The sequence below is a fragment of the Echeneis naucrates genome, chromosome 10 (assembly GCF_900963305.1).
Source record: "Echeneis naucrates chromosome 10, fEcheNa1.1, whole genome shotgun sequence".
In the NCBI taxonomy this organism is placed as follows: Eukaryota; Metazoa; Chordata; class Actinopteri; order Carangiformes; family Echeneidae; genus Echeneis; species Echeneis naucrates.
In genome coordinates this window covers 12,979,478-13,001,845 of record NC_042520.1, presented here as the reverse complement: position 1 = coordinate 13,001,845, position 22,368 = coordinate 12,979,478, and the positions used below count along the sequence as shown (strand labels likewise).

The following is a 22,368-nucleotide window of genomic DNA, read 5'->3' as shown; positions in this document are numbered from 1 at the left end:
GCCAAAAAGGGGAGAAAGATAGAGTAGGATGAGGAAATGATTGATATGGAAGTTGTTGACAGCACGTGGAATGGTGAAGAGATAGGAGAGATAGTGAAAAGAGACGAGTGTAAAAGAAAAGACACGAGAACGCACACACACACACACACACACACACACACGTACATAGACAACAAGAAAATCGGCATTGTCAGCAAGTGTGAGGCAGAAATACTAAATCTGCATGATATTTGGCAGCATCAGCTCTCCCGTGAGAATTCCTGCAACTCTGAATATTCTTTAAAGTTTATTTGCAGCAGACGTGCAGTCCAAACAGATGGAGCAGTTAGAGTTAAAAAAGTAAAAAGTTACAGAGCAGAAATGAAGAGAGATCATAATGGATAATACTGGGCATTTTTAACGTTAACTTCTGAACAAAGATGAGCATAAAGCGCCGAAGGGAGGTGATGGAAGGAAGGAGAGCTGCAAAAAATGGATAGTGAAGTTGAGGAGAAGCAATATTTAGCACCTGCACATGGTATAACAACCATTTAATAGGTGCAGGCTTACGTCAGGAAAGGAAATAGTTTTTAAATTTCATGATACTCGAAAAAGAGATGCTGTAATGCATTTGGCACATGAGACGCAAGAGCCAATTCTGAAAATCAGTGTGAAGCTGTTGACACAGATGCAAATGCGAAAATAGATCTTGTGTCTCAATCCACACACTTATCCACTCCTTGAACTCCTACGGCCAAATTCTCAATAAAGCAAATACATAATTATAGTTTCTGTTGAACAAAGATAGGGAGGACTTAATGAGACAGCATCGATCGAGATGACATGAGGCCGGAGCCAATCCCAGCCAAAGAGACGAACAACTGTCCACGCCACTAAACTGCACACACCTACGAGCAATTTACAGCCACCAATTCACCTTAACATGCAAAACATATAATTCAGTTTCATTTAATCGGCTCGGAATCTCCACGTCAAGTATTGCTACAAATGTGGACCGTTTGTTTGCAACCGAAATGCGAGAGAGATGCGCGCATTACACAGACCTTAAAACGTCCACAACATCCTATCAAAACAGCCCATATCCATCTACTTGTGAGATTAAAATATGAAGATGTGTAATAATATGAATACAGATAAATTGACTAATCTCATCTTCACCATCAAAGAGGGAGCCGGAGGGGAGAGGTCCAGTGATGTGGGGGTAACGGTTATCTTCTCTTCCTGCCACTTGTGCACGCACAAAGTCTGTTTAAATATCTTCCGTACAGAGGTTGGTATCCAAACAATCAGCTATGCATTCACTAAACAAGATAATCCGTCTGCAGCAGTGTGTAGGTTGTTAAGTGTGCTTTTGATTGCAAACATTAGATTAAGCGGAACTTCTGCTCAGGTTTTTCCTGTTCTTTGTAGTCCACATGGGAATGACTGTACTCTCTCCCCACTTCACCTCCTACACGAGCCACACAGCAGACAAAATTAGGACCCAGACCAATATGTCACAGATCACACACACACAGTCGCACTCACACACAAACGCCCCCACTTAGAGAGAAGAGGAAGCTCAATAAATCCTTTGTCTCACTTCTTTACTTTCCTTTAGATTGCATTTCTCCTACAGAATCTGTCAGAAATTGTATTTTAATGACAGAATATAAGAGACACGCATTCATGCCCACCAAATGCCTTCACCCAAATCTGTGTTGGAACCCAATCTGTGCCTGGCTGATCAGCTTCCATGCATTTGAAGCATTTTCAATCACTGTGCCAAACATAAGCAATTTCTGCTGCCTGTGTGACTGAGGCTGTGTCTAAATCGGTGTTGTGGAGTCAGATATCTCTTTGCTGTTCTTCATGCTGCCAATGTAGTTGGAAAGAGTTTAAAAAAATGAAACCAAAAAAAAAAAAATTATGTATGCATGGTTCTAGGACTGCTGTGGTGCAGGCTGCCAATAAAGCTGTTCCTGAAAGGTCACTTTTATGGGTTCCATTTTTAGAGAAAACAAAAGTGAAATTATACATTTTCTGAAGAAGCTCTCTGTGCAACAGAGGTGAATGTTGTTAACAGCGGTAAGAGTTGTTGAAACAAGACGCAACAAACAAAAAATGACTGAAGTATCCAGATTGATCCAAGACTCTTTTTTTCTTGTGTCACTTTACGTAACATAGAAATATTTTTAAACACAACATCAGTTTTTTCTGGAAATAATGTATTTAAAATGCGTGAATTAAATTGCAAAAGTTTCAGGCAGACAAGCAGCCCATACTCAGATTGGGCGACGGAGGCCATTCCACAAACTGGGATGGATGTTTGCATTTATTCATTATTAACATTTTCCTATAAGATGCAACTGCAAATTGCACATGCTGCTTATTTATAATGAAGAAATTTCATTTGGGTAAATTTTATTGAAAACCAAATGCTCTTGATTGGGCAAAATGTGAGACTGATTTGACTCTTTTTGTGTCTTTGTTAAAGCAGAACAGAGATAGCCAGTAGTATTTTTTGTTCCTTCCCAAAACAGATACATCTGAACTTAACACCGATCTGATGTATTTGAAGAACCAAAGCAAAACAAAACAAACAACAACAAAAAGAACACAGCATACTATGAACCTCATATGGATGTGATTTGATTGATATTGGCGTACTCGCTCATGTTAAATCCTCCATAAAACAAAATTGTTGTTTTTTTTTTTTCTAATCGGCTGTGATTCTAAAAAATAAGGATAGAAATAAAAACAATTCCATGGAATCCTGCAGCCAAGATTTTGGAGAAACAAGCGTGCACAGCAGATAAACACATAAATGAGGGATAAACACCTCCTGTAAAAAATAAATAAAAAAATAAAAATTATACTGTAGTATGTGTTTGAAGAATTTATCCTGTTGTTGTTTCCAGTTTTGATGCTGCAGTTACTCCTGTATCTTCCCCTTTCTTAGCTTTCATGTGGCGTGTCTTCAAATTATTGTCTTTTTAAGATTGCTGGTGTTGAAATACAACAACACACAACACCAGTGCCTCCATTCAAAATTATAGCCTTCACTACCAGGGAAAAAAAGGGATGGAAAGTATTGACGAATTCCTGAAATTTTACTAAATGTTAAAATTTCTCTGTTTACTGAAAATAAATACTTTTCTCTAGTCGAACGTAACAGTTGTTGATAACTGCACAACGTTCTATGCAAATTACAACTTTATGGCAGCAAAGTAAACACAATCCTTGGTAAGTGGAGTAAAGTTAGGATGAAAGTTAGCTATTAGCAAATTGTCAGCATCATCAGCAGCAGTCATTGTTTGAAAGCCTGTAATGCTGGTTGGGTGGGTCATTACCAAAAATAGTAATTTAAGAAAAAAAAAATAAAAAAGGAAAGATCTTTGATACACAGGGGTTTGTGGGAAACTGAAGCCTGTGATGTGTTGTGTGGGCTCTCCTCTTCTCACAGTGACTTTATTCTTTAATATTTTCTTTGTTTACTCAACCAGCTGAGTTCACCGCTTGTGTTTGAGTGAAGCTGAAATCAGATTCACTCCTCGTGTTTCTTTGCCGTGTTCTACTGGTTATGATGGTGGTTTTTAGAATCCAGAATAAAAAGATATCTAATGTTTCTCATTGTGCAAAGGATCAAACATTTATATTTTAGTGTTGTGGCTTGGTTTGAAAAGTTAGAATTTGGCAAATGATTTCCATTTCAAGGTTTTCTTTTCTTTTCTTTTCTTTTCTTTTTTTTCAGATGGATTTATTTGTACACGCAAATATGAGGAAAGTAATATTAAAATGGATCCTTCCTCACAAAAGCCACGATTATACCACTTTGAGGAAATTTACAAACCATGCTTGGTTTAAAAAAACTTAAAAATGTACAGTAACTTAATCGCGCCCTTTTTCTCGTAGAAAAATGTGGGCCAAGAAAATCTGTGGGAAAAAAAAAATCCAATTACAGACTCCTTCCAAGAGAAATAATGAAAATTCAAATGGGTTATGTAAATTCCTTCTGTTAAGTGGCTAGGGACGAGTGTGGCAAGTATTACGTTGTACACATACACATACATATATTAGCCCGTTTGCTTCTGCAGCACTTTCATTTTCCATATTCTAATCTAAATCCATCATTTCCTCCCTGTCACCCCTTTGATAGTGCTGCTAATGTTGCTTAATGAAATTTGTTGACAAAAGAACAGTGCCCTGTCCTGCTCTCAACGTATTGAATTAGCTGTCTGGGGAGGGAGAAGGTGAGAGAAAGAAACCCAGGAGATAGATGACCCCCCTCCAGCCTCTGTCAATCACTATCAGCAAACAAAAGACTCTGTGGGAGAGACCTCAAATCTTTCTTTGCACATCCATCCCTCTCTCTTTCTCTGGGTTAATATGGTTTGTACACACTGCTCACTGGCTTAATGCTGCGTGGAAGTAGAAGAGTGAAAAAGGGGAGAGGAGGAGAGTGTTTGAGCAGGTTAAGAAAAAGTGACACGGGGGGATAGATAATGGATAAACAGTAAAAACAGGGAGGATGAAGCGTAAGATGGAGGGGAGAGTAAGTCAGAGAGGGGAGGCTAAAGAAGTGAGATAGAGAAGAGTGGACAAGTGAGATAGAAGCCCTAATGAGCAACAGAGGCAGAATGAAATATGAGGCCTGAATGTGAGCGATAGCAACCACAAGGGGTGGGGGGAGGGGGTGAGACTGAGCCATAAACTTTGAGAGAAAGCACCAGAGAGAGAGATTGAGGGGAAATGGTTCGGAAAAACCGTCATGATATGAAATAAATTGGAATAGTTCAGGAAAAAAATAAGGAGGAGTGAAGAGGAGAAGAATGATGGCTCGAAGGATGGGGGCGGGCTTTGGCTCTGATCTGTCAACTCTCATGAGATGGGAGCACTTTCCTACTAATAGCATCTGGAGTACAATGGGTCAAGGTCGTGTTTGTATGTTATCAGAGATGCTAAAACAGATAGATAGGCCTGTCTTTGGCTGCTTCATAAAGATCCCAGATCAGCTTGCTAGTGAGCCCACCAGTGATTTGATTCTGTGATTTGATTCCCCAGAAGGACTCATTAGTATTCCAGTGATCTGAACTCCTCCATTGGATTTGCATTGATTTGAACCTCCATCACAGATTATTGCTCAAACCATTAGAACAGTGGTTCTCAACCTTTTTTCAGTGAAGTACGCCCTGTCAATATTTTTTTTCTGAAAAACCCTAAACCATTGTAGGGCTTTTGAATTGATTGCTATTTTTAACACATTTTTTAAAACTCTCACATACCCGCTGAAATTCCCTGAGGTGCTCCCAGGGGTACACGCACCCCCATTTGAGAACCACTGCATTAGAAGATTCTCTCACCGTACTGGTTATTTGTACGCTTCTGTTTCTTCTTTGACCTTTCCATGGGAATACAATAACACCCCCACGACCCTCTTCCTGCTCCTCACCTTCTTTTACCCCATCCCAGACCTTGACACTGAAAATCAACTTTCTCCTCCAAGAATGGATGAGGTCATGCTTAGATAGATCTATGTGGGTACGAGAGGAGGACCTTTTGCTTTGAGGTAGAAAGGCCATTGTCTCTTTATCATAACAGAAGTGACATAAGGGAAAAGCTAGGGGGCAGCAGCAGAGAATTGACAACAGTGGATGGAAATAATGGGAAGATGGCAGAGGAGTATGAGAGTAGGCAGCATAAAGGAAAAGGAAAAAAAAAAACAACTTCTCAGGCAGTAAATATAGAAGCACAGGAATTTCATCAGGCTGTACGGTTTCAGATATCCAGAGCTTTATGACAAATGTTTGTTTTATGGATGAAAGGATAACAAAGTATGTTTGAAAAGGGAAAGACGTGCTGGTACAGACAGATGAAAGACATGATAAGAGCAAGGAGGTGAAAGTGTTTGGTAAGGCTTTCGACGGCCTACATTTCCCATCAGCATCGGTTTCTAGCATAACCCGATCAGCCTGCTGGGTTTCCTCACTTACTTTATTCTTTATTTCACAAAGTTCACATGCACAATGTGTTAAACATCTGTGTGAGCTCAGCTGTCTTTCCTCAGCTGCAGCTGATTGTGTGAACACACCCACACAAACACACACGTACATATGTTGTACATTAAAGAGCGAGAGTATGGTTTCGTATCAGCCCATTTGAGTCTTGTGCTTTGCACTATGCTCTGCCGTAACACTAAAGTGCTAAATGCCTTCCTGCTGTGAGGCTGTCAAAATGAGCTGCCACGTTCCCTGAGATACTCCTGAAGCATTTTTCCAGCAGTAAAGTCTCATTTGAAGGACAGCAATATTGTCTCCTGGTTAATTAAAGAACACTGAAGGGGAATTGTTATAGCTATCAGTTATAGATAAGCAAGTATTTCTCATAAATATTTATACGTTTGATAATACGTTTGGTAGTCAATGTTAAAAACACTAATTAGCCTTGATGGTTTAATTTGAACTTTTTAAAATGTGTTTCAAGATCTCTTAACACCCTGAGACCAATGTAATTACCTTATGTGGTTGTTTGATTTAGTCCCATAGGTATGAATTAAACGAGCATAATTTTTCAATGATCACGTGAGTAAAACACTGAACACACCGATTGGATACAGTCGCCCATGTTTTACGGATCTCTAAAAATGATCTCTAAGAAGATGTTAATGAACCATCTGGCAAGCAAAAATAAATGCACGAGATTGATTTGATAGATTTGTCAGCAAATATATCTTTAAATCATTATGAATATATATCGATATCAATAGTAAGGCATCACATTGTGACCTTAATAGTTAAAGGGATGTAAATATGTTCTGAATTTATTTATTTACATATTATGTAATCGCTCTTGCAGGTTCTGGCATCTTTGAAAGTTTTATGTTAAATGGCTTGACAGAAATGAATCAGTACATACCTAATTTAAAGACAGGGACATAATTGTTGCCAAGAATAACCATCAGCAATCAGTAACTATAATTTTTTTACACCGTGTCCTTCACCCATTACATTATGCCATTGTTTATCCATTAGTTCGTTCTTTATACCTGCCATCCGTCCGGGGCTGGGCTGCACACACAAGATACTGTGTTTTGTGCCTTGTTTTTGCCAGGACAATTACCTTCTTCTGTCTGTCAAACATGATGAAGAAGACACAAGAAAGTGTCTGAATAAAGAATCAAACGAAGAATAACAAAAGAAATATATATAGGCGACAGACTTAAAAGCAGCATATTGACTGAGCGTTGAGCCATTTCATACGCGGCTGAAAGCACATGCTGACAGACATAGTGTGGAGAAAAATATAGGAAATGGAAGCAACAGCAAGACAACTGACGTGCTTGTATCGGTGAAAAAAAAAAGACCAAAAAGGTCATTAAGCGGACATGGAAATGGAGTTTAGCCCAGGCTAATCTCACAGGCTTAGTCAGATGTTTGAGTGAAGGAAGCAGAATATCATAATGACAAACAGTTGAGCTGCAACATGAATCTTTAAAAGCAAACTCATTTTATATGCAGAGTAGCTTAAAGAGCTTCATTAAAAAGTAAATCATGACAGTTATATACAGGTATCGAAACCATCCGCTGAATAATTAGAGTGTAGGCGGTCCTCTTAGGCCTGTCCCAACTATTACATAATGGCCTGACTGCTTTCACTTTAGCTGGCTGCAATTTTTTTTCTAATTGTTTCCATTCATCTGTATAGAAACAGCTCAATGAAATGTCATATTTCAATCATGATTTCCGCATCATTTTTCACTGCCTGAGGTTTTGACAAGGACCCTTTTAATGATATATTATTGTTGCACCCCCTTCTTCTGCAATGGTTTAATGGCAGATGAGTGGAAAATTAGCGCCACAAGCAGTTTGCAATGAGCTCTTTAATTTCTGCGTTCAACGACCTCATTTGAATGAGTGTGCAACAATGCATCATACATATAATGAAGCCATATGTACATTATTAAACAATGTTTGGGCTTATACTGTAATAGTGGCATAAGATGATCAGAAAGACACAATGAAAATGTTGATGGCAAATAGTTGTATGGCAATTAATCGTCAATATGACAGCCCTAGTTCCTCCCTCTGTTCTATTTGTGTTGTGCTTAGTCTGCACTTGTTAACTTTTCATTTGGAAAAAGAATAATAAAAAAAAAAGACAAAACAATAAGAAAGGGGGAAAACACGAGTGATATGCCTTCAACACAATGGCAGACTGAAAAATAAAATGCAGTGTCTATTGTTAAAGGGCGTGCACTTTAGACAAAACACCATTAACTGTGTGTTATTGGCATTTTCTGAAGCTCGTTGTGATAAAATCAGACAAATTCTGGATGAAACTCAAGGCTTCTGCTGTAAAGATGACTGGCGCTATGAATTTGAGGACAGACCAGGAGTCTGGGTTTGCAAAATTGCAGCATCTGTTTCTTTTTTGCAGAGTTCAGCTTGTCTGTGGACTCTCACTGGACGGACGAGAGTGTCAAATGGTGAAAATTACCAGTTGATGTTTCTCTATAAGTACACAGGTAGCTACGCTCTAATCTACTGCGGCACTGGCAATACAACCAAGCATAAAACCTTTTTTGCTTTAAAAGCAAATCAGCCTCAGCTACAGCATGTGTGTCTCTTTGAATGTGACAGCACCAAGTTTGCATGTCGCTGAGGTCTAATGGCAGCAGTCCGTGAGATCTCGTACGACAAATTAAGCAACGCACAACAGTCAAGCACACTTGTGTTGTTTAAATTCTCGTCTGAGAATACACCTGTTTTGTCCCACGCAGTCTCTCTGTTCACTTGCTGAGTTGAAGTCAATTTTCATTACTTCACTACCATTTCATACCCCCTTCTGTTCTCCGTGGGGGTTTCCTTGACTACGCTATGTGGGTTTAAATGAAGTAAAGCGTACTGTCGCTGATAAATGAGATGAGAGGTTACTAAATAACTGTGTGTGTGCGTGTGTGTGTCTGTGTGTGTGTGTGAATGTACTGAATGTTACGATGCTTCATCAGAGGTGGTACAAACTCTGACTTGAGAATGGCTCAGCTGATAAAGATAGGAACAGAGTGTGTGAGTCCAATCAGCACATTCTGGTGTGCTGATTGGACTCACACTAACTGCTGAGGAAAAAGTATCGATAGAAAACACACACACACACAAATTCACATACGCCACTGGCATTTTGGCCTTTGGCCTCTAGCAGGCTGATTAAGTGACTGACAGTCCTGGGTACTATAATTGCAGAGTGGAAAGACACAGATGGCAGGAAGTTGGCAGATCTATAAAGTTCAGCAGAAGTCAGTAGACTTGTGGTACTCCATGTCCAATTTGCTTGACTTTGCTTAAGACGCAAAATTAATTTGTGGTACTCATAATACAAGGAAAAAGACTTTGATTTATCTAATGTGATCTGTAATTATGGACTTGGTATGAATGCTTTGTTTAATCATTTACAGTGGCCCCGTATTTGAACTTTTTTTTTTTTTCAAGTGCTGAGGATCTAACTTCTGTACCATAATGGCTTTCTGCAGTTTAAATAAAGTGCGTGAAAGGGGTGAATTTATTTCAATTTAAGTGGAGCATTGAATCTAGTCACTAGAGTTTTTACGGTAGTTTAGCCACTACAAACGTGTTTATTCTCATTTGTTGGCAGTAATTCGAGTGCAGCAACAATTGCCCCTCACAGTAACACTGCAGTGCTGAAGAGCTGCCTTTATTTTCTCAATGAATTAGTGTCACACCGTTGTGCATGTGGATGATTTTGCTCAGGTATGAGGTGTTCACCTGTGAAACTTTGTATTTTTCTGTGAGTCGCTGAGGAGTGCTGTGGGCAGATAGTGACATAATGTGTGTGCCAGTCGCCAAGTGCAACACTTTGTCCAGAACAACTACCTTCTGTGCTGCACATGTCCTGTGCCAGGTCAGAACAAGTGCAAGGCTCTGGAATAAATCCTATTTTAGCCACTCTCCCTTTTTTCAGAGGTGTGTAAGGCTGTTTGAATCAACAAATATTATAATAATCCATATTAAATATGACAACTTCGCCTCTTTCTCTTTGATTACTCATTCTTTATTGACACATCTCTTTGTACAATTACAATTACATTTTTAATCAGACTGTATTAGTGGATTGATTCGAGAGAGTGAAATTCAGGGCAAAGCAAGGAGTGAATTGCAAAGTGTGTGTGTGTGTATACATATATATATTTGGAAGTATTCCCCTCGTGACTTGTTATCAAGGTTAATCTGAATTTGAGTTTAATGCTTTAAAATGCCAACACTGAATGTTTAAAATGCAACTTTTTTTTACAAATGAAAAGCAAGCTTGTATTTGGATGAGTTGCGTTTGATATACAGTTAAGTTGACTCCATATCCATCCATTCATAATCTTCTTCTGACTCAGTCAAAAAGAGAGATGAGAGGATGTCTTGGAGCTCATCTAGGACATTTTGCAAGTTATCTGCTGCCTGCCTGATAGATAGAACAAAGTTCATGATGTCAGATTTGACCGGGGTGGCGTCTCTGGAGGGCTGGTCCTGTCCCTGCGACGCGTCTGACTCCTGCTCTTGTGTCACTGAGCTGGACAAAAGTGTCTCCTGGTCACAGGTGGTTGTGGAGTCGAGAGTCTCAGAGCCTGACTCAGAAGCTGTGCCCTCGCCTGCTGCCTGTGCCTGTGCCTGTCTAATGTGGTGTATCTCTCTGGCATCCATGGCAATAAAAAAGATATCTACAGCTGTAAACAGTGCTGAAAACACACCAGTTGTTACCTCAGCCACACGTAATACCTTGGATGCCTGTGCTGCGATCTTTCCTGCTCCAATCACATTGATTATTCGAGCCAGTTCAGAGAGGCAGACTATGCCCTTCCCTATCCTGCCAACACTGGCCAGTTTTAATATGTTGGATTGGGTTTGCTCAGTGTCCAATGTGTCACCCGAGGTGCATCTGCTCCTGATGTTCTGTAAACTTGTGTCAATCTCCAGGACCCAGTTCACCACTAATTTAGTGTTATATTCGAGGTCTTTGATAATACTTTGAACAGCTTTGCGATCAGAGGCCTGGTTGACCATATTTGTTATATTTGCGGTACCAGCAGTGAGCCCACCAAGTGTACCAACACCCACTCCAACCCCAGTGACAACAAGAGAGGCTCCCAAAGTGAAAGGGCTCAGTATAAGGCCCACTATGGATGTAATCCCTCCCACCGCTCCAATCACTCCTCCAGTCAGACTGCCGATAGTAGAGCCTTTGTGTACACTTTCCAAACTGTCAGCCACATTTCTTAGCTTATCCAGCTTTATCTGGAGATCCTCCACAGTTGTTTTGAACTATTGAAAAAGCATAGCCATTTTAAGTGGAGTGCTTGGTGTCCAAATCCATTTTCAGAATGTACATGCATAATCTGTAATCCATCATGATACCTTTTTTAAGAGACATTTTATGATGAAGGGACGCTCCAGGATCTCACTGGCTGTTGGTCTTGAATGAGGGTCTTTATTGAATATGTCAATTACAAGTTGACAGAGCTCTGGTGAGAATGTTTCTGGGAGACATGGGCAAGGACCATGAATGAGCTTTGGCATGAGCTTGATTGTGGTCTCTGCTGTGAACTGGAAAAAAAAACAAAACAAAACAAAACAAAAAAAAAACATCCACAAGAAACAATTCATAAATATAATGACATTTTCAACTCATTATTCACTAAGTTAAATGAAAATGTGACAATTTTTTTTCATTTCAGGAAGTCATATGATCAACAGCAAAGAAGATACATTTATACCTGCCAATGAGCCAAAGCAACAAATTTACTTGTGATAAATAATAATAAAACATAAAATTGAAAATAAAATAATAATAATAATAATCTCACATTTTGATAATTTTGCCATTTCAGAGTCAATAAATTGCAAATCTTTGGGTAACTCACCGCTGGTTTTTGAGTACAAAGTTCATAGAGAATACATCCCACTGACCAAATGTCACTGTAAAGAGTTAGTAGCAGGATTATTATGTTGTTGGCAGCAGTAGTTATTTATTTATTTTTTTTTTACTAAATAAGATCAGCGTAATGAAGCAGATAATACGCTAGATAAAATTATCCCAGGACAGTAACTAGGCCAAAGTAGATGCCAGGACTTCAGCTCGCTATACCACTTCTAAAATTATGTTGTAAAATATGAAAAAGTATAACAAATATAATAAAGTGTGACTAATTTTATATTCCATATAGATCAAAAATGATAAGATTAGTTGATTAATTAACTGACATGATATTACTCTGCAACAAAACATTAACAGGTGACTGTATCTGAAATCCCCTAATTTTTACCTTTTAGCATCATACATCCCCATTGTGAAGACTTCTGGTGGCAGATATGACATTTCCAGCATAGTTGCCTCAGTGGTTGCACAGGTACCTTTTGAACTGTGATTAAAAATAAATACATAAAATAAACAAATACTTAATAATTCATTCATAATTAAATTATAATATATATATCTACATCTATATATATACACATTATATGTATGTGATTATAATGTTAACTGTATACTTCTCATAGACTTGGCCAAAATCACCCAAACACACTGATCCAAATTCAGTGAGGAAGATGTTCTATCAATGAAAAGAGACCAGAACAACTGTGAATTAAGTCACTTTATATAACCGGTAGCTCAGATCAAGCGATCTGATTGGTTTATGTTTTTTGTTGAGAATGATCTACAGTTATAATGTCACATGACTTTTCACAGACCCAGATGCTTCTATGACTGAGAAGTAACAAGCTTAACAAACATAATTGAACCGAACAATGACTCTTATGTGTGATGTAATAAGTTATCCCACAGCCTGTTGTAGGCTCTTGCTGAAATTAATACATACAACTAAGATAAACTTCCTGATTAAAATATTACAAAATCAAATAATACAGGCCAACAACTTCTTTTTTTAAGATAGTAAAATACACTGTTTTTATAATGTGGACATGTGTACCTCCGGTGTCAGACATTTGTGAATCAGGCCTTTTTCATGAATGTTCCTCAAAGCCAAACAGATCTCAGCAATCCAGCTCAGTATCTAGAAAAAAAAATGAAGGCAGTTCGAGAATTGCAGGAATGTCATTTGCTACACAATAAGAACAAAAGGAGTGGGACGCAGTATAGTTTTCTGATCATATATTTGAAATGTGTTTTTGTGCTGTACCTCAGGCTCTTCTGTCTGCTTCTGTGTGATCTTTATGGCAAGATTCCCTCCCTGACAGTAGTCCATCACTGTGTAGTAAATCTTATCATGTTCATCTTCGACACAAAAAGGAAAATAAGATCTGTTAACATTTGGAACAAATCAACTTCAATATAAAAGTGTATTAGCGGGAACTCCCAAGCAAGTAGAAATCAGAAACACTTAATATTTGTGTCTGAGCTCTCAGAGAGGAGTTAATTATAGGACACTCTTTCTTTTACTCGTTGGTGGTTGTATCCGGGTTTAAACCGTTTGGTTTGTGGATTATTGAATGGAATATTCAGCAATTTTCCAATGATCGAAAAAGGCCATTTTATACTGATAAATAAAACAGATTTACATATACTAATGTCCGTTTCTGTCGACATCAAATTGTGGTCTGTACCAATGAGCTGTCCATGACACCATGGCATTGGTTACACAGCATCAGTAAAAGCCAATCCACAGCTAAAGCCAATAATAGTAAGATAAAAACAAATAAATAAAACAAGCTACTATGGACTATACATGGTGGAGCCATATATTGGCTTTTGAGCTCATATTGTTGTATGAAGCATCAAGTGGACATTTTCAAAGTGAACTATGTTTACTATCTACCAGCATTTACCAAATACATAACACCATCACCAGTTAATTGCCTTTTTTAGCAAAGACACAAATGTATTAACAGCAGTAGAGAGAAGATAACCAACGTTATATATCTGATTTCTAAACATCGGATATCAAAGGTTAAAAGGTGGAAATAATATAGAAGAGCAAGAGACGCAGTTGTGATGAGGTATTGATGTGTTGGTAGCTGTACATTTTTTTTTTTGTTGCATAAGTAAGTGCTGAACTTTATTAAGATCAGAAATTTCGACCTCTGATAGCAAACGCTGTAGCAGCTACTCATTTAGCTCTAAGTACAAATTGGTGAAAGCGTCACCAAACGCTGAAAGGATGTCTGGATGTCAGCTGTCTCTTCTAAAATCAAACTGTGGTTTGAAATAGCAATTCATCCCATCAGCATCACAGTTGATCATATTTGAATCTTTAAATCGAACGTTAAATGTAGAGAGAGTAAAACTTGAGGCAGGTTGATCGAAACTTACCTATAAAAGAGTTCTTGTAATTCACAATATGAGGATTACTTATTTCCTTAAGTATTTCCATTTCGTTGAGTAATGATGAATGAGCCTCTCTGGGTATCTGTTAAAATCATCATTTGTGTAAGAAACACAGACAGAAAGGTTTAGGTGGAACGTCTGAGATCATAGTCAACAAACCAGGCTCTGAATGTAAAACCGAGGTCACATAGATGCACCTGGTTATGTGGTATGTTTGCTATTGTAACTAATTTAGGTTCCCCCAGGAACTTTTCGCTTACCTTTTTTAAATCTATCTTTTTTAAGAGAAACGTGTCATCTCCCTTTGTGGCGACAACTGCATTTTTTGTTTCTTTCTGTATCTTGTAGCCGTTCAGGGTGCTCTTCCCCGCCCCCATCGTTGTTATTTCCTAACGACACAGACATTACCAAGTCAACGCAAATGCATTTATTTCATGCAGCTACTGGCAGAGTTGTGCATCTTGGTGACAGTGATACAAATACGAGTAATCTGGGCTAAAAACATTTGGATAAGTCAAATAGAACGTTAAAATACAGCCTCGGTCTCACTGTTTTCAGAGTGCCATGTTATCATCAAATCTCTTCCAAGTTAAAATCCAAATCAATTAAACTCCAGTCCACGTTTTCACAGCTAACAGCTGCTTCTCACATGTCATAGCAAAAACACACAAACACTGAGTGGCTGATTCTCGGCTGATGTAAGAGAAAGCACAGAGAAAGTGCAGTCCATATTTTCACAGCTGCCAGTAGCAATGTGAACTCCAGTCCACATTCACTTTCATGAAGCATGAACATGTTGCTCCGAAAAAGGCACGTTTGCATAGAGTGATGCGGACTGTGCTGACTGACAAGATGGTAAAAGTCTATTATCTGATAGTTTTGTTAATTATCCACAAAATATAAAGAAGACACTGGCACATCAGTGAACACTGAATAAGAAATGTTAAAAACAACTTTAAAATAGTTTCCAGAACAGAGCATTGATTATATGTATATATGAAGTGAAACTTAGCTCATTCTTTATTCGCAGGTCCTACTCTTGCACTTTTAATAGCTTTTTTAAGAATTATTATTATTACAAATGTGTTATCTAATTCCTGCTAAACAGGAAACTGCAACTCTTAAATGTGCATATAATGTGCACATGTAAAATAATCAGTGTTTTGGTACAAGGTATACACTGGTACAAGCTGGTGTAAGCAGTAGATGAATCCATGTGAAATGTCCTCTTAGAAACACGGTCTTGACAACTAAAAGGCAAAGCAGAAAACAGCTGGACAGTTTCCATCTAGCTTTCACTTTTGATTTTGATGTTGCAATGCCTGAAATCAAACTGTACAAAAGAAAGCATTAGCACTTTCAGGGAAACAGGTTAGGATGAAAATTTGATTGCCATGGTTCGAAATAAAAGAAATACATTTTGCCCAAACAAATTAGGAATTCTGCTTCAAAGTTAGTGACATACTGGCAAATTAAAATATGATTAATAATTCAAATAATAATCAGCTGAATGCATTTAAAGCATGACACTATTTAGTAAATGAAATCAATCCAAAATAAACACGAAATGTTACTCACAGTGATGGATTCTCAAAGACACACAGCAAATCAAACAAGTGTCAGCACCCACACTCAGCCTGGAGACTAAGAGGAGGAAGGCCTCCTCCAGACCCCTATATATGAAGTGGGAGGTGCTTGCATGACCACTTCCTGTTATGAGGCACAGTTCTAACTCTTACGCTGCTGTGGTTAGTCTGAGCCAATCTTTTTTTTTAAATGGGTTTATAACATGTTATTTCATATCTTGGACAACCAGGTCATTCATCCCAACAACAATCAGACTTTATAACACCTCTCTGTACTCCAGATTAATTACATATTACATTTACATCTCATTTTTTACACTAGAGGAGAGTTTCTTTTCTCATAGCCACCTTGGCTTTACCACTGCCACTTTATATTTTTTGGTTTTTGAATTTTTGTTTATATGTCGTGTGTACTTGTTTACACTCTTGTATCTTATCTCTTCTTCTATAACTATGGTTGCTGCTGTAACAAGATATTTCCCATACGTGGGACAGATAAAGTACTCTTAACTTATCAACTTTTTTTTCGTTTTTTCATTTTGTTCACTCAGAGCTGTTTTGTTTATTGTTTTGTGTGGTCAGTCATATTCGATAGGAATCACTTTCTGCATCAGCTCTTTGCAATCAAACAGATTAGCATGTAGAGTGGTTGAGTTGAATTTCGTGTGAAGACTCAAATATAGAAATGACTTTAAGGAGGGGACTGAGAAGCATCTAAAACGATGACAGTTCAACAGTTTATTCCGATCACACTCACAGAAAAACCAGCGGCAGGAATCACAGAGGAATCGAGCCAAACAGGGCACAGACAAGGGGCGAGCAGTCAGACCAGTATGTGTTTGGGCAGGCAGGTAATAATAAGATGAGAGCTGCTGCAAAGATTAGGTGGGTGTGGCAGGTGAGATAAGGCGTTGTGGCCATTTGTTGCAGACTCACCTTTAAAGACAAACATGCATGCATTTAGTCTTATTGTCTTGACTCACTCACTCATGTCTACCTTAAGTTTCTCAATGATTTAGTTTAAGGTAATATGCTAACAGAAGTAACTGCAACCTATACATTTCACTCAGATGAACTGCAGAATCACCATCAGAGAACTTAAGCACAAAGTCTTACTTTGCCACCATTGTTTTCATTCATATCTATGCACCGGTTCATGTTGTAGTACTGTGAAAGCTGTTTTTGCTGCCAAGTTGTTGAACTTCTAGCTTTCATAAAACAGTCCTGCCAGAGAAATGCTGCCATGTTGGGTCGCAAGCTGTCTGATATCTCAGTTGGAGCTAATTCAGCGATGCCTTCAGAAATGATTTCAACCGCCTACCGCAAAGCATCATTGAGCATTGTTAAAAGTGCTCTGTAAATAAAATGCATTATTATTATTATCAATGGTTACATTTTTGTAAGGAGAGGAGCCCGTCCGCGGTGTGGGATCATTTTGGATTTAGAGTCTAGACTATGATGATAACAAAAAAATGACGGTCAACAACCAAAGCACGATGTGCAAGCATTGCTTTACAGTCGTTTAACTATTTTGAATTGATGCTGCACTTAATGTCATGTTCACATTTGTTGATTGCATTTCTAACAGTGAAGTAGTTTCTATGGGTAGGTTGAAACGTTGTTTATTTTTATTAGACACTACACTTTTATTCGGTATTGCCTACTTTTGGTAAGTAGCAAGTAAGATAAGTGTTCCCTTTCTATGATACATTTTGCTGTTTGACTGCATCAGTGCTGCTCTCTGATATTATATTTGTAACGGTTAAGTAGTTTCTAATTATGGTGGCTACAATAATGTTTGCTGTTTATTTTCTGTTGGATACTGCTCTGTTTTTTATGGAAGGGTGTTACATTTTTATCATAAAATGGTTTGACTATATCTATGCTTGCTCTTAATTCTAGTGAGTAGTTTTATATAAAGATATTGAAACCGTACCGTTACCGTGGCCCAAAAACCGTGATGCATACCGAACCGTGGGAAAACTGTACCGTTGCATCGCTACACTGAAATTTGTAAAATGGTATTAAAATGGTATTAAATTTTCAAATAAGCGATGTTCTCCTGACTAAACTGGCCATACAGGGCACCCTGACTGAAATGTTTCCCATCCAATATTCCCCTTGACAACTGATTCTAAACAGTTTTATTTTATCATTATTATTAATTTTAGAGATTTTTCTTTTTTAATCACTCACCACAGCAAAGGATCTCTGCACTGTTCGCGGTGTAGACACTTTGTCGCAGAAACATAAAGGTTAATACAGACAGTGAGTCTCAGTAAGTTAACAATATGCTGAGCATTTTGTTGTGACAGTACGTGTGACAGGACGTGCGTCAACCGAGAGTCCGCAGCAGCGTGTGTGCGTGAGAAGCTGGCGGTAGCAGTGAAAACGTGGACTGGAGTTTGGTCGATTCAGGTTTCATCGCAATAAACAAGCGGAACGGATTCAATAATGAAGCTCTGACACAGCTGAGTGAACCGACTGATTTGATGAATGATTTTAAAATGTAATAATGTTAGCGACGCACATGATTATTAGACACACTGAAGCAGAGGAAGCTCAGCTCCTGCTGGCTGTTCTGCCGAGGTTCTTCTTCTTCTTCTTCTTATTATTATTATTATTATTATTATTATTATTATTGTTATTAGTAGTAGTAGTCGTAATAGTTGTTGTAGTCGTATTATGTAAGTTAGACAGTGTGTGTGTGTGTGTGTGTCTGTGTTAAAAGTCACACTGCTGGAAGCGATGAAACAAGACACTCGGTATATTCATTCTCATGTTATTAATCTTTTTCTTACTATTAGCACCTTTGTCTATTTTTTTTAGCTTTTTCCTCTGAGTCCTTTAAAAAAAGAGACTGGAAAATGTTTCTTCAGTTAACACAGACACCACTGAACATCACTTTTGTCCTCACAGGTCTCGCTCCTTCCCTCTCTCTTTACTGACTTCACATTTTTATTGGGTTCATGGTAGTAAGCAGAGGTGACAAGTAACAAAGTATAAATACTTCGTTACTGTACTTAAGTAGATTTTTCACCTAGCTGTACTTCACTTGAGTATGTATTTTCCTGACAACTTTTTACTTTTACTCCTTACATTTATGCACAAAAAAAATTACTTTCTACTCCTTACTTTGTAACAACAGGCTCGTTACTTAAAAAAAAAAAAAAACTCTCCACAGATGACAACACAACGTAAAAGCATACATAAAATACGTGATGACCTAGCGAGGGAAAAGAGAGAACTGAGAACTTGTACTGTAGCAGAAATTATCAAAGCATGTATTGTGTTTCATTTACGGCAAAAATGTATTTTATTTTTTACTTTTATTTTGAAAGTACATTTCCGAGCCTGTATTTTCTTATTTTTACTTTAGTTTTACTTTACTAGTAAAGGCGTTGAATCAGTACTTTTACTTAAGTACAGGATATGAGTACTTTTGCCACCTCTGGTAGTAAATGTACGTACTAATAGTAATAAGTGTATAGGAAATAAACCTTCAGTCAGCCATAAGCTACACAGTGTCATTAAAACTGCACAGCTGTTATTTTGCTGCTACTTTTTATGTGCATCACTTTTCTATCACTCTTCTGCTCATGTTGCAGTCTGTTTTGTGAAAAAGAAGGAGAGATCAGCATCTCTACCAAACTCCTGGAAACAAGATGTGCAATTTACACAACCGTTGAGGAATGCAAAAAAAAAAAAAAAAAAAAAAAAGGACAGAAAATGAAAGAGATGCAGTGCAAGAAAACTATGATTGAACAGAAAAGTGAGGCTGAAATAGACGAGACATAAAGTGTCAGAGTAAAATTTTTCCCTCATAAGTAATCATAAAAGCTGCAGTTCAGGCTCTGAAAGTTGGGAGTTATTCAGTCTAGTCAGTAGCTGATGCACTATAGCTGGAAAGCACTTATCAAGCAAAGATACTGAAAAAGCTGTACAGACACTGACCTTTTGGTAAACACATTTCTCTGCTGCTGTCTGTTAGTTAAAAATGTTGACAGCAATGTATCTCTCACCTCGTTACAGAAGTCAGGAAGCAGGGGAAATCTGTTTGCATTGCATTTCCTAACTAACAGTGATCGGGTCCTTTGGCTGTTCACAGTTTTCATTCTCAGTGTTATTGTTTGCCATGTTCTTGTGAAGAAGATGAAAGATTTATGTATAACACTGTTGCAGTCACTTGTAATGATGACAAGGCCGTATCCTAAGGGTTATTGCATTGTATCTGTATGTAATACATGCTGAATGGCCCAGATTTGCTGCTTTCTTCGTAGCCAAAAAAAAAAAAAGCAATAGACCCTCAATTTGAAAGGTTGAAATAACCCACTGACGTCTCCAGGCAGCCAATAGTTTCAGTTTGTACTGTAAGACGACCATCAATAATTATTAACAAGAATTTCATGCGCACAATATGTAGGCTGCATCTACCAAGGCTGCTCCGGCTTTGACATTAATAATAACACCATCATTTAATAACACATTGGTCAGAAATTATTTCACACATTGTGTGGTCTCATGAAAACAGATGGGATTTTTAAGCAGCATTGGGGTGAAGCTTCTGATTGACTGCTGGGTCAGCTTATATAGCATGCTACACATCAAGTGCTATCCTGAATCATAGAAAAGCCCTCAGTGTCCTGCAGCTGTGGTGTTACCTTAACCAAACGGCAATGGACCGACAGACTTTTTCTCTTTCCGTCCCATCAGCACACGGTACGCTTGTATAGTGCTCAAGTTATAAGCTATTAATGGCACCTGCTCCTGTACTGCAGCTTTGTGAGTGTCTACAGCTTGGAATAACCTCCGTGCTTGGATCTGTGGGAGAAACCACATCTGTTCTCCCTCTGCTGAATCTGCTTTTCACAACACTCCCCTCCTCTCCTCTCTTGGACAGCTGGGATAATTTTGAAGCCCTTAAACAACTGCAACTAATGGATCAGCTTGTGGCATTAGGAAGGGGTTGTCAAGGACTAGTAAGAAAATAAAATAGCAATCAAATCTCTACATTGATGTGATGTGTATGAAAAATTTGATGAAACCAGTTCTCACCTGTGTTTCATGTTTCCACACATTGCTAAGCTCTTTTGCCTTCTGCTCTCAAAGGACAGTTTACTGTAGATACAGCAGTATCCTTGTGTCTCAGGGTGTATTTTTTGTATATATATATATATATTTTTTTTTTGTATTTTAACTATTAAGAATAAAAGTTGTAATAAATGCAAATAAGCTGCTGATTATGCGTGACTGCCACTGCGTACAAGTAAACAACCTGAAAAAGAAGATTTAAAAAATGGTTAAGCTTCAATTTTGAATGCTACTTTTAATGTTGAGTCAGTCCTATCAGTCACAGTTTTACCAGTGCAGTTCCTCATTATTGTAAGATTTCAATCATTAAGATAATGACCTCTGCATGTAGTGTTTCCGAGAGACTGACAGCTTGCCCCTTTTTTCTTTTATCACTTTGTCATAAAGCAATTTTTCTAAAGCTCTTTTGCTCTATCACCCCATTAAAGCTGCTCCTCGACTCTCCTCTCTTTCTTTTCGCTGACTTTTTGGCCACAGAGAGCAAATGTGAAAGAGAAGGAAAGTTCAAAGCTAGTCTTTAGGGATATGTGTGCGTGTGTGCGTATTCTTAACTAAATCAAATGAGGTTTAAGAAGAAAAAAACATCTTCCTCAAACAAGAGATGCCCAGTCCCCTTATAATGAAAACTACTTATTAATTCAGCAAAAACATTAAGATTGATTTAAGATGCATTGATTAACTAATTGCGGGATGGCAGCGTAGTGGTTAGGACTGTCGCCCGACAATAAGAAGGTCACGGGTTTCATTCCTGTGCCTGTCATCTTTCTTTTGTTGAGTTCCCAAAGTGAACTCGCGGATTCGTTTGATGAAAGATGCGGGAGACGTCCAAATCAATTTCATATATTTAATTTGAACACAAACAGTAAAATATACTATAAAAAAAGAGATCGTCTCTGGACCAGACTATGTTTCCCTGACCAGCAGACAACTCCAGCATCAGTTCACGAAGTCTGATGCTCTATCTTTCCCTGGTCCAGCTTTTGTTATGGTTACACAAAGGAAATTAGGTTTGTGGGTGTGACTTCTTCGGGTTGCACACTTCCTCCTCATATAATCTGGCTCCATTCCTGCGATCCTGCGTTTTAGGTCCCTGTTTTCTGTGGATGAGAAAGGAGAACAGACACAAACCACAAAGTCCACAACCCCAGTGTATCTCCTTCATTCAATAATAAAAAGGGCATGATTATATATACTGTATATAGATATTTCATATAAAAACATGTAAGAGGTATAAAATCAGATCTTAAAACAATATGTGATTCATTAGGTGAAAACAGCGTGATTATCAACCGTACAAAAGTGTGTAAATAACATAGAGTCAGAGATCCCAACACTTTGCAGAGCTTTCTCTGTTCTCTCTGAAGGA

The 22,368-nt window shown here is 38.1% G+C and overlaps 1 protein-coding gene across 1 annotated transcript; it reads right to left on the bottom strand.

Annotated features, from left to right (window-relative positions):
* Nucleotides 1-10,032: 10,032 nt before the first annotated feature.
* On the bottom strand, nt 10,033-15,963 carry LOC115049978 (CBL-interacting protein kinase 2-like). Its single transcript, XM_029512656.1, has 10 exons — nt 15,904-15,963; nt 14,586-14,714; nt 14,311-14,407; nt 13,181-13,275; nt 12,971-13,054; nt 12,531-12,592; nt 12,305-12,400; nt 11,903-11,957; nt 11,397-11,585; nt 10,033-11,303 (listed from the first exon to the last, which is right to left on the bottom strand). The coding sequence occupies exons 2-10, from the start codon at nt 14,700-14,702 to the stop codon at nt 10,332-10,334; spliced, it is 1,767 nt and encodes a 588-aa protein (XP_029368516.1). The 5' UTR covers nt 14,703-14,714; nt 15,904-15,963; the 3' UTR covers nt 10,033-10,331.
* Between the last annotated feature and the right edge of the window lie 6,405 nt (nt 15,964-22,368).

Bases quoted from the DNA above. Each gene is read 5' to 3' on its own strand.
- LOC115049978 (XM_029512656.1), bottom strand. From the start codon at position 14,702: ATGGGGGCGGGGAAGAGCACCCTGAACGGCTACAAGATACAGAAAGAA. The intron at 13,276-14,310 runs GTAAGTTTCGAT...TTTGTGTCGAAG, and splicing joins TTACAAGAACTCTTTTATAG to ATGAACATGATAAGATTTAC. The intron at 12,593-12,970 runs GTACACATGTCC...TTTCATTGATAG, and splicing joins ACAAATGTCTGACACCGGAG to AACATCTTCCTCACTGAATT.